This window comes from Impatiens glandulifera, chromosome 1, assembly GCF_907164915.1.
Source record: "Impatiens glandulifera chromosome 1, dImpGla2.1, whole genome shotgun sequence".
In the NCBI taxonomy this organism is placed as follows: Eukaryota; Viridiplantae; Streptophyta; class Magnoliopsida; order Ericales; family Balsaminaceae; genus Impatiens; species Impatiens glandulifera.
This window is the reverse complement of record NC_061862.1, coordinates 116013573-116032368: the sequence shown is the minus strand read 5'-3', so window position 1 is coordinate 116032368 and position 18796 is coordinate 116013573. Positions and strand designations below refer to the sequence as shown.

Below are 18796 nucleotides of genomic sequence, written 5' to 3'. Positions count from 1 at the left end.
ATTTCAAATGGTACAAATCATAATTAAAATGGAAGAGGGGTACTATTCTGACATGATCCTTGGTTGGATAATATTCCCATTATGTTCAAAAAAAAATGCAAGAAAGTAGAGTTAGAAGAGAATGCATGAAGTACTCATTTAGAGACGTCTATTAAGGTAAATGTGATTCACTTTTGAGACGAATTCTAGAAGGTGATAGAATTCTAAACCTAATGAGGCAGAAGCAACTCAAAGAAATAAATGATGAAATATGATGGCAAACAGAAAGTAACGAGAAGTTCATTGCAAGAAAGGCATGGTAATGGTTAGAAGAAGAGAACAGTAGATAGATTGGCATAATATGGTAGGTCTCCAAAGATTATTCCTCGTCACCAATTTATTCTCTAGTTGGTATACAGGAAAAGGTTGACAATAAAAGATAGAATTTGAAAATACATAAATATTTTTATATCAATTGTGTCTATGTTCGGGAGTTTAAGAAATCATAAAGTTTTTATTTGGGGAATGCTTTTTTTTAATACAAATTTGTAGGAGGTATGCTACAAATATGAACATCATTAACTTTCCAGGAACATGGGAAGAAATCCAAGAGTGGATGAAGAATAAAGAAAAAGTAAGATCCTTCTATGTAAGTATGCTAAAATGCTACTTTGGAGCAGTAATCTAAAATATCTGGAACGAAAGAAATTCAAGAACTCATAATAGAAGAAGTAGAACTACTGAAGATATTTGGGGAGATTGATGGAAATGCAGTCATTCAATCTTGGAGAGGAATCGAAAGGAGTGAAGAGAATAAAGAGATCTGCCAGATATGGGATATTCCGTTTGAGAAAGTCACAAGTAGAATTAAAGTAAAAATACTATAGGCACTAATTGATTGGTGTTAATGTCTGTAATTTAGTTCTTGTTTCACTATCAAATCTAAAAATTGTCTAAATCTGATCTTAAACTTTTATATTTTTTCCCTCCTTTGGGTTTTTAATGAAATGGCACTAAACTGTTTTCCCAAAAACAAAATTAGAGGGGGAGGGTGGGGTAACATGGATAATATCGTGGCCATTTTTCTGTGCAGCTCCATCTCGAATCGTTGTGCATATGTTCCCTCATCTCCTACATCTTAGTTTGCATTTACTCATGATATTCTCGTAAATGATGTCTCTCAGTTTCACGCTCTTCCCTTGACTATTGTCTCTCAACTTTACGCTCCTCCTGCATCCTCTACATCTCCTCTTATATAATCCGGTTCTCAACGCGTAACTGATGTGTTTTAGTGAGATGATTGCTCGATACACCTCCTGAGCATCTGTTCTAAATGATGTATGTCGTACGCCGGATCCTATACACATTACTCTACAAAGTTGTTTAGACCCGAACGCATATTCCGTCAACTATAGCTCATTCTGACTCGGATCTTCTTCTATGGAAGTGTGCAACACAGACTACAAACACAAATTAAATTTTGATTAGTACATATGTAAATAGGTTTCAAGTTAAACCTATAAACATGACTTACCACTTTCTTAGAAACAATAGTAGGGACCTCCGGTTCATAAACAAGGAATCCAAAAATTTACAATCAATTTATAAGCATGATTTAGTAATTTCAGAAAGTTCATTCTAGGCAACAAATATATAAGCATGATTCATCTTCAACATTAAATGAAAGAACAAAATTCACTCTAATGTCTTACTAAATATATCTATCATATTTGTATCTATTGACAAATTAATAAGGTGATATTTTCAAATGATATAACTCATAACCTCCCACTAGGAGTAATCAATTTTTCTTTTTTAAGTGGGAACATCACATTCTAAATATTCATTTTAACACAATCTGTATAGAAGCAGCAATCCAACCATTAATCTAAATATTCATTATTGCTTTGTTGAGCGCTAAATATTCATTAAACAATATATGTATAGTACGATGAAGCCCTAATTTATCACTATAACCTAAATATGAAGTGTTCAAGCAATAGTATACTGTAAATATGGAATTTTTTTAGATAGATTGCTTACTATAACAATAGGAAGACAGACGTCGTCGAGTGAAAGACGGCGAATGACTAACCGTGAAGGAACGACGAGTGTCGTCGGACGGCAGCAAAGCGAAGGGAGGAAGAGAAAATAGAAGAAAGACTTAGTTAATTATGAGTATTGATATTATTGTTTTATATATATTGGTAACCGCTCTATAACAACGTCGTTACTGATATTGTTCTCGTTTCTATAACGGCTCTTTAGATATCAATAATGGCTCTAAGTAAAGTATTTACTCATATCCTATTTTTCGTTTCGATTTCCGCAACAAAGTATCTATAACGGCTTTTTATATAGTCGCAATTAAATAAATTAATAAATAATATTTTATCCTTTAAATATAATGGGCTCTAGTCGGAGCTGCTCCATATCCAGGTCAAGAATCAATCATGTAAGTTGATGGATTTCAAGAAAAAAAATTGTCCAGTTGATGGACTAATTATGAACATGAATCATTGATATTTTCAGGTCAAGCTCATAGCTGCCTCCTTTTCTTGTTTTGTTATTTTCATTCTTTTCTTTCATATTATTGTTTGTCTTTTACTTGAGTGCATTCTGAGCCTCCAATTTAATTTGAAATTATGCAGACGGCGATGCTGGGCCATGTATGCCAAGCAAAATCTATACGTGTAGGCATGTTGAAACACAACTTTTTCACTCTGATAAGTCCTTTTATCTCACATAAATATGTAACCAAATTTTACAATATTAAATATATTTTTAATGTCAATTTTTAAAATAAATATATGTACTATCTTTAGAAAGTATAAACATGCACAAATAGCTACAATTTAAAGTAAAACATATTTAGAAATTGTCATATAATTATTGATAGGATAACTTAAAAAAGGTAAAGTATGACACAATTCACATATACAAATATGAAATATTAAATAATAAATAATAGAGTTACCATTTTGTATTTAATGCATACCTGGCTAATGCCATGTGTAATAATATTTTTATTTTATTTTGTGGACTTGTTTGATGTTTGGTTATTTGGAATAAAACTCAAACATTATATCAACAATCTAATCAATATTTTTATTCATTTAAATATCAAAACTACCCTATAATTTTATCCTCTCTTTAAACCATTATTCTCTCACATAAATAATATTCTCTAGAGTCAAAGATTAAATTATTCTTTAAATTTTAAAAACCATTTTTTTTTATATATTTATAAAAAATGATTTTTAACAGAAAATTGAGTAAATTTTGATCTTGAATTATCTTATTGAATTATTTGTTATAATATTTTTAGTATAGCACTGAATTTAATGTAACTTTTTGCCCAGCATTAATTTTTGGTATTAAATTTTGTATACTTGTTTATCATAAATTAAAAACAAAATGGAAAAACAAATGAACAAAGCACAATTAGTCCCCAAAAAATGTAACGAATCAAGCCCAAGCCCAAAAGTTGATAATAAACTCACTTCCTTGCCGTGTTCATGAGTGAGTCGATTCCATTCAATTTTTTTAACAAAAATGTTTATCTATTTTTTTTTCAATTAAATTAAAATTAATATTTATAATTGGCTTTAATTCTCATATTGATATATTTTTTTATGAAAAATAAATTATTTAAAATAAAGTTTAGAAATGATTTATAAGATTTAGCTATTAAAATATAAAATAAAATAAAGTAGACTTAAATTATTTAATTTTTAGCGGGATAAACGCAATTTAAATTTGTGTATAATTTCGATTATTGTTTGTAATTCATTTGATTTTCGACCGTAACGAACTTAATTTTTCTAGGCTTGTTTAGGAAAATACATAAATTCATTGGAATTTTTTTTCCTATTTTTGGAAATTTTTAATAAAATGACATTAAGTCGTTTTTTTTTAAAAAAAAAAATACTATTTAATTTAATGTATTTAACTTAGATCTCATTTATATAAAACTAGGGATGAAAATGGGGCGGTTCGGGGCGAGGAATGCATTACCATTCCCGCCCCGTTTTTATTTCGGGGAGTTTTTTACTATTAGTCCGTCTCATTCGGTTTTGGAGATTCCCCGTAAGCACCGTTTATACCATATTCTCCAAAATAAATAATTTCTTTATATAATCAAATTTTATAAACAAATTTTTTAAATATAATATATATTGTAATATATTAAAAAATTATATTATTATAAAAAATAATCATAAAACTCTTATAAAATATAATTAAAACATATCGGTGATTTTATATATTTAATTATGTTTTTAGTATTCGTAGCATAATCGGGGTGAAATCGGGACGGGGATATAAATACCATCCCCGTTGAAACCTAGGAAAAATTTCTCCAAACGGAACAATTCAATTAGATTATTGCGGGACGGTTTCAAATTTACATCTTTAACCTTTATAAGTAAAACCCTCAAATTATATTGTTAAAGTATGAATATTATTATTATTATTTTGTTTAAAGTAGTCAATGTTCTTTTAATTTGGAGTTTGAATCCAAAGAATCAATGGTATGTCTAGATGACTAGTTTAGTCGATTTTGACCAATTATTTGATTAATTCGGATAAAGTTCATTCTATCTCTTTTAAAATTAATATTAAATATTAAATTAACTTTGTTTTAATATTAATGATTTTGTTTAAAAAACCTCAAATAAACATTAAATTAGAGGTTATTAAATATAAAAATTATACAATTCAAGTAAGTTATTTAATTAATTAAATTCTTATTTATTAAATTTGTAATCTCAAGATTTTACTTGTATAATTTTATATGATGTTTAAACAATTAAAAAATAATACTAGTTAACTAATTTATTTATTTTAATTTGAAATATAAGTTTATCATGTATTTCCGTCATGTACAGATACTAGTTAATTCATTAATTTATTTATTTTAAATTTAATAAGTCATAAATATTTCGTATTAAAATTTGTAGTCTTGCTCCTTACTTTAGGTAAGTATACATATATGGATATTATTAATAAAATAAGAATTTCACAAGTATATCATAAAATTTGTTAATATATACCTAATTAAAATATATTTTATAATATTATTTTATATATTAACACCGCATAAGATATTGTACAAAATTTTAATTTTTAAGTAAATTAAAAAAAAAAAAAATTCTTTCAAACTCAGTTTCAACTCAAGGACGTTTCCAAACAAGGTCAATTATATATTTTAATTGGATAGAGAATTATATACAAACAAATAAATTTGTAGAGAAGCTTTTGAGAATATATGAGGAATATAATTATTAACTAGGTTATATGGGACACCCTTTGAAGATGAGGCAAACATTAAAAGAATGCATTTGTAGATTGTTTGATTTTTGAGTTTTGTACTTAAATTATAAGTTATTTTTGTTATAATTTATTTTATTATTAAATTGTCATTTTATATTTTAAATTTAATAAAAATAAAATATTTTATTGTCATTGTGAGTTATTTGATTGTGATATGAGATACAATACAAAAAAAAAAAATTAAAAGTTGGGTAAATCTGAAAAATTAGAAAATTAAATCAAACCATTATCAAAACGAGTCATACAAGTAATTTGATTAATATAAGTACTATTAATTAAGAATAAAATCCTAAAAAATAAAAATCTCATCATCATTGGAACTACTTATCAGAACTTACCATGACCAGGAACTTTGTACTTGTCGGCTGTTACTTTAGCTAATCCTAAGCCTGGAAAAAGTTGCTGCATGAACGAACAATGGAACAATGATTTAGATCATGAAAATATGTTTGATTTAGATTATGCATATTAAGTTTATTTTTACTTACATTCAATTGGTTTTTCACAATCTTGGTTCGTTTCTTCTTCGGCCTTCCAAGAGTCCGTTGACCAACCATCGCCATGAAATCATCCTCAATTTCACTTTGTGATAGAGAAATTGGAAATCTCTTCTTTCCTTTCTTCTTCTCACCGTTGATAGATTTGATTTCCTTTAATCCCTTATTTTCCTCACCTGAAGACTTAGATACGTCTGGTTTCTTGGACCGCAAATTCCACGGGCGTTCTGGTTCCGGTTCCGATCCAATCCCCCGAATGACGACGCCTGAGAAATATATGGTATTGACAATGGCTTCATTGTTCAAACTCGGCGGAGGCATCCTATTGTGAAGTTCCGATCTCTCTATCGTTCCTCCTGTAGAGTATGACAACTTGTTACCGTTTTCCGGCCGATCAGAATAAACTAAAATTAATCCACAATTTGGAAGTGAAAAATACCATATTTCCTATTTAATTAGAACAAACTAAAGTTAATCCACAATTTGAAGTGAAAAATATCATATTTCTTATATAAAATATCTTAGAATTTATAACTTCCTTATTTAAAATATATGTTTCCTATTTTTAATTAATAATTTTATATTAAATAATTAAATATTTTGAATTAATTTTTTTTTTAAAATTTTAATAAGGTTAATAAATTTATTTTTTATATATATTTTTATAATTATTAAAATAAATGATAAAATAAAATAAATTAATTTTAAATAATAACATTATTTTAAAAAATAAATATTATATATATATATATATTTGAATATTTATTTAGAATAATTACTAAACACATACAAAAATAAATAAATAGATTACTAATCATATTTTAGAATAAAAGATTATAATTTTATTTAATAAATAAAATATTTATATATAATTCTATTTAAAATATATAGAATTCTTATTTTAAACATTCAATTTTTTAAACCAAGTTTATAAATATAAAATAAGAGATGTGATAGGGGAAGGAAAATTGTAAAGGAAATAATGTGTTACAACTTTATTAACTTGAAAAAAAGATAAAAAGTGAGAAAAGAGAATAAAAATAAAATTTGTTTTTCAACCAATCAATTGCGTCACGCTATTCTTTCTCAGATTCATAGTCATTTCTGATAAAAAATAATATGAGAATTAATAAATTTACTATGTATATACAAATTTATTGTACAAGATTTTAAAATTTAATTTACCGACAATGTTATATCAATGGGATTTAAAAATATTAAAATAATAATATTTTAGAATATTTTGAATAAACCAATAATGGAGAACAGTTAACTAATACAACTCTTTGCGTCTTGGGTTGTGGTCCATGCTCAAACAACATTGTTTCACCTTTGTTTTTCATTCTTCTTTAGGTGGTCGTGGCAATTTTTTTTTTTTTTAGAAAACTCCTCAATTGATGAATTTCTAGAGTTCGTTTGATGTTGAGCTTTTGTGAAAAAAAATTGGTTAAAAAAAAGATTAGATATGATTTGGGGAAAATGGTTATATATATATTACTTTAATTTTTTTTTATCTTTGATAAATAATAAATTTATAAAAATATTTAATTAAAGGGTAATTTAATGTTTTATGTAATATATATATATATATATATATATATATATATATATATATATATATATATATATATATATATAATGCTTAATTTAAATTTGTCGGGTCAAGAGCTGTTGTTAATTTGGATATATATGTGAGAATATTGATACTTGGGTCGGATCGTAAGTTAACCGACCCATAAACTTGAAACGATCAATTATAAAATTAAAAATTTATATGTATGTTTCGACTTATAACGTAACAAAACAAGTAAAACCCTTTAACTAACTAAACTAATAAGACTTTATATTTTAAATTTTACACAAAATTTGATAAGCACACGACATTCATAATATATAATAATAATAATAATGCTTAATTTGAATTGTTGTGTCGAGAGCTGTGGTTAATTTAGATATATGTGGGAGAATAAATGTATACTTTGATCGGATCGTGGGTTGACCCGTCCATAAATTTGAAACGGTTAAAAATAAAAATAAAATACTATATTTATATAATATATTGAGAAAAATTAGAATATAAAAATAATATTATATATATGATTATTATTTTTATTTAGTATTAGGATAAGAGATGTAATTATTTTTATTATATATATTTTTATGAGTATAAAAAAATTATATGATATATTTAGTTATTTAAAAGGTAACTTATAAAATATACATAAACAAAATTATTGAAATATTTCAATAATCATAAATGGTCTAACGGTTAAAGTGTTATCTTTACATACTTAAGATTATGTTTCGAATCTCTCTAAAAGTAATTATTATATGTGGGTGCGCGAACATTCGTAGATGAAGCGGACACTAGTGAAAAAGGGATATTTACCGACAGATTTAACCGAGATATTTATAATTCTTTCGGTAAAGGTCCCGACAAGAGGAAATCTTTCGTTATTATTTTTTTCCGAGAGGTGTATAAAACCTTCGGTAATGTGTTTTTTTCACCGAAGGTTGTTTACAGATATTTCGGTAATACCACAAACCCCCAAACACGAAAATAATTCTAAGTTTTGGAATGAGAAAGTAACAAAAGATTATACATCTTTCGATAAATATTCATAGTAGCGAAAGTTGTTCAAACATCTATGGGTTTTGACTCTTCCAAAAAACGAGAAAATAATTCTAAGTGTTGAGATGGGGTATTAGCGAAAGTTTTCAAACATCTCTTGGTTTTGACTCTTTCCCCAAAAAATAGAAAATAATTTTAAGTGTTGGGATGAGGTATTAGCGAAAGTTTTTCAAACATCTCTCGGTTTTGACTCTTCTCCAAAAAACAAGAAAATAATTCTAAGTGTTGGGGTGGGGTATTAACAAAAGTTTTTCAAACATTTCTCGGTTTTGACTCTCCTCTAAAAAACAGAAAATAATTCTAAGTGTTTTAGATGGGGTATTAGCGAATGTTTTTCAAACATCTCTCGATTTTGACACTTCCCCAAAAAAATAGAAAATAATTCTAAGTGTTGGGATAGGGTATTAGCAAATTTTTTTCAAATATCTCTCGATTTTGACACTTCCTCAAAAAAATAAAAAATAATTATAAGTGTTGGGATGGGATATTAGCGAAAGTTTTTTCAAACATCATTCAATTTTCAATATTCCCCCCAAAAATAGAAAATAATTATAAGTGTTGGGATGGGGTATTTGCGAAAGTTTTTCAAACATCTCTCGGTTTTGACTCTTCCCAAACAAAAATAGAAAAATAATTCTAAGTGTTGGGTTAGCGAAAGTTTTTCAAACATCTATCGGTTTTGACTCTTCTCCAAAAAATAAATAATAATTATAAGTGTTGGGATAGGGTATTAGCAAAAGTTTTTCAAACATCTCTCGGTTTTGACTATTCTCCAAAAAAACAGAAAATAATTTTTAGTGTTGGGATGGGGTATTACAGAAAGTTTTTCAAACATCTCTCGGTTTTGACTCTTCCCCCCAAAAATAGAAAATAATTCAAAGTGTTGGGATGGGGTATTAGAGAAAGTTATTCTAACATTTCTCGGTTTTGACTATTCCCAAAAAAAGCTATGTTAAAGCCAATACCGAATGATATTTAATAAATCTCTCGCTATTTCATTTTAAAACTGAAAAATTTACTAAAACTTTCAGTATTTGTTTTTCACTAATTTGGTTTTTCACTATCTTATGTTGTCTAAACTCCTAAGCTAATCAAGTGTGTGTTATTTTTTAAGTATATGGATTGTGTTTAATTTTAGAAGTGTATATGATTGTGTTTGATTATATAAAAAAGTGTATATGTATGTTTGTGTTTGATGATAATTAAGATATGTGGGGATTGTATATAATTTTAAAATGTGTGTTCATGTTTTAAGGATATGAAATGTGCTAAATTATTGTTGTTCAAGCTAAGAAAGTAAAAAAACAAGCAAATAAGTGAAATACTGAAAGATTTCTAAATATCTTTTGGTATTTAAGTGTAAATACCAAAAGATATGGGTATATCTTTCATTATTACCCTTAAATACCGAAAGATATTTAATATATCTCTCGGTATTTGACTTCTTTGTTTATTAATCTAAATCTTGTTTCACTTTCTAATTAGCTTGTCTAAACTCTTAAACTAGTCAAGTGTGTGTTATTTTTGAAGTATAGGGATTGTGATTAATTTTATAAATATATATGATTGTGTTTGATTATATAAGGAAGTGTATATATTTGTGTTTGATGATAATAAGGATGTGTGTAAAGTTTGATTATAAGGAAGTGTTGAGATTGTGTAATGTTTTAAGGATATGAAATGTGTTAAATTAATGTTGTTCAAGCTAATTAGAAAGTGAAACACCAATTAAATGAACAATTAAGAAGTCAAATACCGAAAGATTTCTAAACATCTTTCGATATTGAATTGTAATACCGAAAGATATACAAATATCTCTCGATATTTGACTTCAGGCTAAATTAACAAATTAAGAGGTCAAATACCAAGAGATATGAGTATATCTTTCGGTATTACCATTCAATACCGAAAGATATTTAGAAGTATTTCAGTATTTGACTTATTAATTTGTTAATTTAATTGGTGTTTCACTTCTAATTAACTTGTCTAAACTCCTAACTAAGTTAATCAAATGTGTGTTATTTTTAAGTATCGGAATTGTGTTTAATTTACAAGTGTATATGATTGTGTAATTGATTATATAAAGAAGTGTATATATATATATTTGTGTTTGATTATAATAAAGATGTGTTTTATGTAAAAAATATCTAAGGTTAAAACTGAGAGATTTAAGTATATTTTTCGGTAATAGAAGTCATAACCGAGAGATATACACAATTTTCTCGTTTTTCCTTTTTTTAAAAAAAATTTGTGTGTAATATGTCAAAACCGAGAGATTTACACATATCTATGGTAATAGTAATCAACCAAGACCGAGAGATATACCCAAATCTCTCAGTAATAAGAAAATGGTCAAAACCGAGAGATATTTAGAAATCTCGCGGTAACAATTTAAGGATATTACCGAGAGATATGTGTAGAACTCTCGATAAAAACTTTTTGATTAACATAACCCTTTCTTTTCCCGATCACTTTTGCGCCTGCCCCCTTCCCTCTCCCGATCGAGCCCTCTACAGACAGAATCCCCTCGACCACCGCTCAAGCCGGACACCGCCCACGCCCACACCACCGATCGATCTACTTGTTGTCGCGCGACCCTCTTCGTCTTCCTTAACACCCTACAACTTGATCAAGGTTAGTAATTAGATTCAATGTTATATTTAGGTTATATTTAAGTTATGTTAGATTTTATTTATTTATTTTTCGGAAAAACGACTTAGCGTCATTTCATTAAAAATTCCCAAAAACGGGAAAAAACTACGAGTTTAAGAGATCATTCTAGACAGACCTAGAATGATTTTGAAGTCGTAACATTTTGAATAAAAGCTAAAAAGCTAAAAACGTAAATGAATTATATGTTAGATTTAGGTTATGTTAGATTTAAGTTATATATATATGTTAGATTTATGTTAGATTGTTGAAATATGTTAGAATATTTGTTAGATTCATATATGTTATATTTAGTTTAGAATTATATATGTTAGATTTAGATTTGATTTTATTAGAATTTTGGTTAGATTCATATATGTTATATTTAGGTTAGAATTATAATTGTTAGATTGATGTTTGAAATTATCTATTCTAAAGACTTCAAACTTGAAATATGCTAACATTGTCTTAGGTTGTTGTATTAAACTTGAAATATGCTAAACTTGAAATATGCTAATATGGTAAATTTGATGATACATGCTTGTGAAATATGCTAACCTTTGTCTTATGTCGTTGTATTAATTAGGATTTCATTTTGATTTTGGATAGATTCATATATGTTATATAAATGAAGAATTGGGAAATTGAAGTCTATTTTATATTTAGATAATGCTAAGTAAATATTAATGCGGGATGTTTTCCATTTTATTAGAAAGATGGAAGTACCCGATAAAACTTGGATGACTTACGTAGAGATCATCTAGAATATGAGGAAGGGGTTGACAAATTTCTCGAGTTTACAATTACTAGTACAAGAAGACAAATAGTGAAATATCATTGTGTGAAATGCTTGGACACGACTTTTATGGAAATAGTCGATGTGAAGACTCACCTCATCATTTATAGAATAAATCTTAATTATGAATTCTGGTATTTTCATGGAGAAAAAAGACTTACCGCTAACGTGGTTAATGATGATGATGATGATGATTATGTCGGTGACTTGGATGATGATGATGATGGTCAATCGGATGATGGCATGCCAGAATTCAACGATGCTAGAACGAAGTTTAATAATACAATCAATGAAGAGGTCAATGAAGAACATTATATGCAAGATTTTATGCACGATATATTCTCCAACGTTAATGGCTCGAACAACCATGAACTAGTCGAAGATGCGTAGAGATTCTATAAATTGCTTGATGATTTTAAACTGCCATTTTTAAAGGTGCTCGAATAACGAAATCATCAGCACTAGTGAAACTTATTCATATAAAGAATGTCGGTCAATGGGCAAATGCTTCGTTCGATATGTTGTTGCGTCTACTTAAAGAAGACATATTACCGATGGACGCTAAATTACCAAACTCATACTACGAATGTAAAAAATTCATTACAGATATTGGGCTTAAGTATGAGAAGATAAATGCGTGTAAGAATAATTCTATTCTATTTTGGAAGGACAATAAAAATTTGGAATCTTGTAGAGTTTGTGACCTTTCTAGATGGAAAGTCGACCACACAAGTGGGGAAGTTCGAAAGAAGCAAAATGGGAAATTCATGCCCACTAAGGTGTTAAGATATTTCCCTCTAATACCAAGAGTGCAGAGACTATACATGTCCTCTAAAATTGCTCCAATGATGAGATGACATAAGGAAGGAAGAGTTGATAGTGATACGTTGAGACATCCGGCTGATTCATTAACTTGGAAAATGTTTGATGACAAGTATAAAGATTTCACGTTGGACTCCCAAAGCGTGAGACTGAGTTTATCAAGCGATGGGTTTCAACCCTTTACAAATGGGAAGAAGTCATCTAGTGTATGGACGGTTATTCTCGTTCTTATAATATGTCACCCACTACATGCATGTATTCTAGCAATTTCATTTTATCTATGTTAATTTCAGGCCCAAAAAGTCCGAGAGATACAATTGACATATTTCTCCAGCCATTGATCGACGATTTGAATGAACTGTAGCATAGTGGCGTGAGAACGTTTGATGCACACACCTCGCAATACTTTAACATGCGAACAGTGTTGCTATGGACCATTAACGACTTTCTAGCGTACGTGAATTTGTTAGGGTAGAGTACAAAAGGGAATTTTTCTTGTCCTTAATTGTAACAGCGACACTATATCTCTTCGATTATTAATGGTCAGAAACAATGTTACATGGGTCATAGACGCTTCCTTCCACCAAACCACAAATACATAAGGGATAAAGAGTCGTTTGATGGTTGAACAAATTATAGAGAGCCCTCGAAATTATTAACGGGGAAAGAAATTTACAAGCAAGAACGAGACCTAGAAGGCATAGTTCTTCTTACAGATCAAAGTACGAAAACCAAGATATATCATGAAACACGGGGAGACAATTGGAACAAACTTAGCATTTTCTTCTGTTTACCTTATTGAAGATCACTATTATTGAGACATAATTTGGATGTGATGCATATTGAGAAAAATATTTGTGATAGCGTGTTGGGAACAATGATGAATGTGAAAGAAACGACTAAGGATGGTTCTAAAACCCGTAAATATTTACAACTCTTAATCATAAAATACTAGTTACATCCTATAAATGATAGAGAAGTGGTTCATTATGTAGAAGCGTCTTTCACTTTGTCCTCTGATCATATAAAACCCGTTTGTAATTTCTTGAAAGATCTTAAGATGCCTGCTAGTTTTTGTTCAAATATTGGAGGTTGTGTAAATTTGAAAGAGAAAAAGATTATGGGATTAAAGATTCATGATTGTCATATTTTATTGGAATATTTTATTTCTTTAGCAACCCGTGAATTACTTCCAGATCATGTGTATGATGCTATAGTAAATTTATCCCGGTTCTTTCGTTTGTTATGCTCCAAAGAGTTGATTGCAGCGGACCTTGAACAATTATACTTGAATATTATAATGACACTTTGCAAATTTGAAATGATTTTTCCGACATCAATCTTTGACATCATTATGCATCTCCTGGTTCACTTGTCATTTGAGACTTTGCTTGGGGGCCTGTCCAGTATCAATGGATGTATCCGATAAAATATTACATGAGTAGAATGAAAAGATATTTGCGGAATAAAAATTACCCTGAAGTCTCAATAAGCGAGAGCTATCTTGTAAATGAGAGTATTAGCTTATGTGTTAGTTATCTGGAGGAGGAAGACCAAGAACATGCACAAACTTCAATGTCGGGCCTTTAAATATTTTCATCGTTAGAAAACCTATCCAACATAAAAATGTACAACTTGGATTATAGCGATCGAGTGACGACTCATTCATACAATTTGAAAAATTGTCCCAAAGTAGGACCTTTTTATATGTAAGATTCAATATTTGTTTGTTATAGTACGTCTTATTAATTAATATTAAAGAGTATGTTATTTAATATTTGACCTATTTACAACGAGTATATGCAGGATTGCAATAATAAGGAGTCTAATGGAGAAACGTATACCACCTATTTTTAGCATAAAGTGAGTAGATTTAGAACCATATCTTATAACTTTATTTTGATTTTACAATTTACAAATGAATTTCTGGAATGTATATATAGGTCGCTCAATTAGTAGAAGATAACGATATATCAAGAGACCTTAAGATCTTAAGCGAAGGTCAAACTATGTACTCATGTATGTATGTTTGGTGTAAAATAAACGAATACAAATTCTGTACAGAAAAACACGACGAATATTTGACCACTCAAAGTAGTGGAGTGGTTGTTGAAGTGTACAACGGTCAGATACTATGTCATACTATATAGTTTTAATGAATATAATCCAAGTACAATATTGTTGGGATCTGTGTCGACTATAGAGAGGGGGGTCAGAATATAGTTGACAACTTAACACTTTTAATTCGATTTTAATCCTGTTAGAGATTAAGAATCTGTTTCTATTTTTCACAAATCTTCGCAAGCTCTTGAACGGAATCAAGTGCAGAAGTACTTATTCGATTTGAAGCGGTAGATAAATGATTGAACGATGCGGAAAGTAAATAACATAAGGAGTTTTATGGATGTTTGGAGATAAAACTCATACGTCATTCCTTCTTCTGTTTCCAGAAGGATATTCACTAGAAGGCTTTAATTTGTATAGACACTACACAAACCCACTCAAACACACAAGACTTAACAACTGTCTGTTTATGAACTTCTAGTTAACACTCTCTTGAACAGACAAACCCTGTTCAACTTACAATACTAAAATTTCACACAGAAAAAAAGTAGATGAATTACAAAATGATCTTAGAGCGAGAGTAAGCACAACGCTTCAATTCTTAATTCGTAGTTCGTAAGTTTGAGAGTTTTTTGATCAAGTGCCTAAAATTCCAGGTGAGCGAGAGAGCATAAGAGGGATTCGTCATTGTCCTTGGATCACCTTTTATAATGAAGTGCACCAACGGTCGAATCTTCTTTTGGACTCGTGTCAGCTATTTGTTGGACGCACGCTAGGAGTATGAGATCGTACATCAGAGAATATGTGTTTCATCATGGCATGTCATATCGTACTACATAAAATTCAGAAGAACGTGGTGTACAGGACATTACAGAACGTGGGTTAGAAGAACATTTAAATACATGGCAGACAAGCAGTTATAGCGTGTTAAGCTGTCTTGGCAGACGGCTGATCATGAATATTGTTGGTTGCCAAGCTGATGATCTGAGTAGATAATTAGATACTTCTTCAGACGGCAACTGAAGCAAAGCATTAGATGCTTCTTCAGATAGCTGTTGAAGCAAGATGTCTTCTTGCGCACTTCTTCAGACTACCCGTCTGTAGAAGTTAGACGACTTCTGCTCGCGCACTTCTTTAGACTACCCGTCTACAAAAGTTAGACGATGCCTACACGCGCCCTTTTTTAGACTACCCATCTGCAGAAGTTAGACGAAATCTACTCGCACACTTCTTCAGACTAGCCTTCTGTAGAAGTTAGATGACGTCTGCTCGCGCACTTCTTCAGACTACCCAACTACAAAAGTTAGATGATGTCTGCTCGCGCACTTCTTCAGACAACCCGTCTATAGAAGTTAGACGACATCTGCTCGTGCACTTCTTCAGACAATCCATTTGTAGAAGCTAGACGACGTCTGCTCGCGCGCTTCTTCAGACTACTCGTCTGCAGAAGTTAGACGACGTCTGCTTGCACACTTCTTTAGACAACCCGTCTGTAGAAGTTTAGACTTCATCTGCTCACGCTTACTTCAGACTGCATCTGAAGACATACTTCTTTTGAGTTGTACCTACGCAACGACAATTTACACAACTTAATTTTATTCAGACCACATCATTAAAATTATGTCAACTAGTTCGTATTGATTTAAACTTATTCACATAAGTTTATTAAAACTTTTTTTTAATTAATTATTTCTCTTTTAATTAATTTTCCTTTTCATTTATTTAACTTAATCTAACAATTTCTCCCTTTTTGATGATTTTAAAACTAAGTTAAAAATTGAGTTAAAATCACAAAACTTAAAAATTACTCAATATATTTATAAATATAAAATACGTAAGATATGCAAAGTTTAAGATCAAGATCCCCTCCTTTTTCGTTTTTTGATCTTCTTCAAAGTCATTTACTTCGTTGAGGAGAATTTCTTGCCATTTCTTCTTCTTTCCTCGACCTGCTCCACGGCCTCCTTGATCTCCTCCTTGATTTGGATTTCTCCTAGAGTGAGTACCCCGATTGCTTGTTCCCCCTAGATTGCTACCTTCCCCCTTTTTAATATTATCAGGGTCAACAATAACAAGGGCTCTAGCAGCTTCAGCAGCCGCATCTTCTTCAGGCTGGAAACGACGAGTGACCGCATCAGCATCTTTGATTCGCTCCACTTCCGCAGACATAGAGATTTGGACATTTCGACAATCTAGAGAGTGAGAAATTTCTATGAAAGACTTTGTCTCTGTGTAGAGGTGGAGATTACTATTTTGAAAAGTAGACTTCATCATGTTCATTTGATCCATGAGCTTCGATACGTCACACGAAGTCTTCTCAATTTCTTTGTTTGCATCAGATTTAGCTAGTGATGCCTCAGCAGACCGCTCTTCCAGAATCACCAATCTATTAACAATAGAGTGGATTCTCTACTACATCTACGTAAAAACGTCCAAAAAGAACTTGCGAAAATTCTTCGTTCCCAGAGAAGCCTCCTTGTGAGCAAAAGAGACAATGTGGGAACCGACTAGAACAGAGCGAATAGGTTCAGGATGAAAACTTACTTGAATGGACCGCTCTAGTTCCTTGTATGGAGAAGAGTCTTGAGGAACATTGACTATTGCTCAAGACTCACTGTCTGCTCCTTCGATTTCATCGCGCGAGTCTTTGACAAAACCCGATAATTCTTCAGAACGTAGTGACTTACCGGAGTGGGACTTATTAGTTCTTGAAGGAGAGGTCAATTGGATTTTGGGGAGGCAGACTACTTCTCTTTAGATGCATGCCCGTCTGATACGATGGTTTGAACTGCGACCTTAGGCATCTACTCAGCAGCTCTAAAGGGTTCCCCCTCTACAAATGGGGTATGCATCTGTGTCTATGTTTAGACACAGGGGGAGCAACTTTAGATGGTTCCCTCTAAGTAGACGGAGGCAACTACTTAGACGCAGTTGGAGAAAGCTCCTTCTCAGAAGAAGGGATTAGCTGATGCACTTCAGACGCAAGGATCTGCTGCACAACAGATTGAAGAACTAAAAATGGTCTTTCCTTAATAAACGTTTGTTGCTGCTCGATGATGTGAAGAGTCTCTTACTCTTCAACCAATGAGAGCATCTGCTCAGAAGTAGATATGGGATGCGACTCACTTTGAGTGAACGGTATCTCATCAATGAAGGACATTTGCTCATCCTCATTTGAGTAGTTCAACTCTACTCGAGATGTCGTGTTCCGAAGAGCATCAGAATGAGACGACTCAGTTCCATGGACAAACTGGAGAGCCGTGAAACAATAGGATTCCATTATTCGTTGAAGACAGTTGAGAACCTTCGCATCTGTTCCTGCTGTTCTGTCCGAAGGGTTAAAGTTTTCTTCCCTTTGGCAGAAAATGGGGTAGAAAGCGCCCTCTAGCAGATGCTGCAACGAGCTCTCTTGACAGCTTCATTGATGTCTTGGGTTTTGGTCTAGAAGAGGATCAATTTCTCTTTCTTCAACAGATCCTTCCACTGTTTCACCACATTAGCACCTGTAATAACATCACTAAACTTTGTGTGGAGCCTTTTGCTTAGCCATTTATCAAACATCTCAATTCACACAGACGTCGTAGACTCCACATCCTCTAGGATGAGGTCGATGGTCTGATTCACTTCAGTTGAAAGTTCAGAATGTAGTCGGCTTTGTCTTTTCCCTTCCCTACAACTTTGGCAGGCTTGAGGTCAGGAGTAGGCTCTCTGATGGTGATGCCCTGAGCCGCTCGGACTGCTCTTAGCATAGCAAAAGGAGAAACATTCTTAGGAAAAGCATTCGCTAGAGTAGCTGTAGTAAGGCCAATAACCGTCTGATTAGCACTTCCTTCTATTACAGCAGCTTCAGACGCAGGCACAACTACCTGCGCTGCTGCAGGAGTAGCAGACGACTCCTTGGCAGGATATGAAGTCGTCTGAATAAATATAGGAACATTATCTTGACCAGCAGCTTCAGACGCCACTAGTGCGATAGGGGAGACAATAGTTTCTCCCCTGTCTCTTCTCAACAGGAACACCAAC

At 31.1% G+C, this 18796-nt stretch overlaps 1 protein-coding gene across 1 annotated transcript in view; it reads right to left on the bottom strand.

Annotated features, from left to right (window-relative positions):
• The window catches only part of LOC124941151, a 45037-nt gene extending 26984 nt beyond the window's left edge, over positions 1–18053 (bottom strand). Inside the window, exons 1-4 of the mRNA XM_047481428.1 lie at positions 17848–18053; positions 16679–17159; positions 5802–6257; positions 5652–5715 (exon numbers count right to left, since the gene is read on the bottom strand). Coding sequence (XP_047337384.1) covers positions 5652–5715; positions 5802–6257; positions 16679–17159; positions 17848–18053 — 1207 coding nt within the window. The remainder of the gene's footprint in view (positions 1–5651; positions 5716–5801; positions 6258–16678; positions 17160–17847) is intronic.
• Positions 18054–18796: the final 743 nt, after the last annotated feature.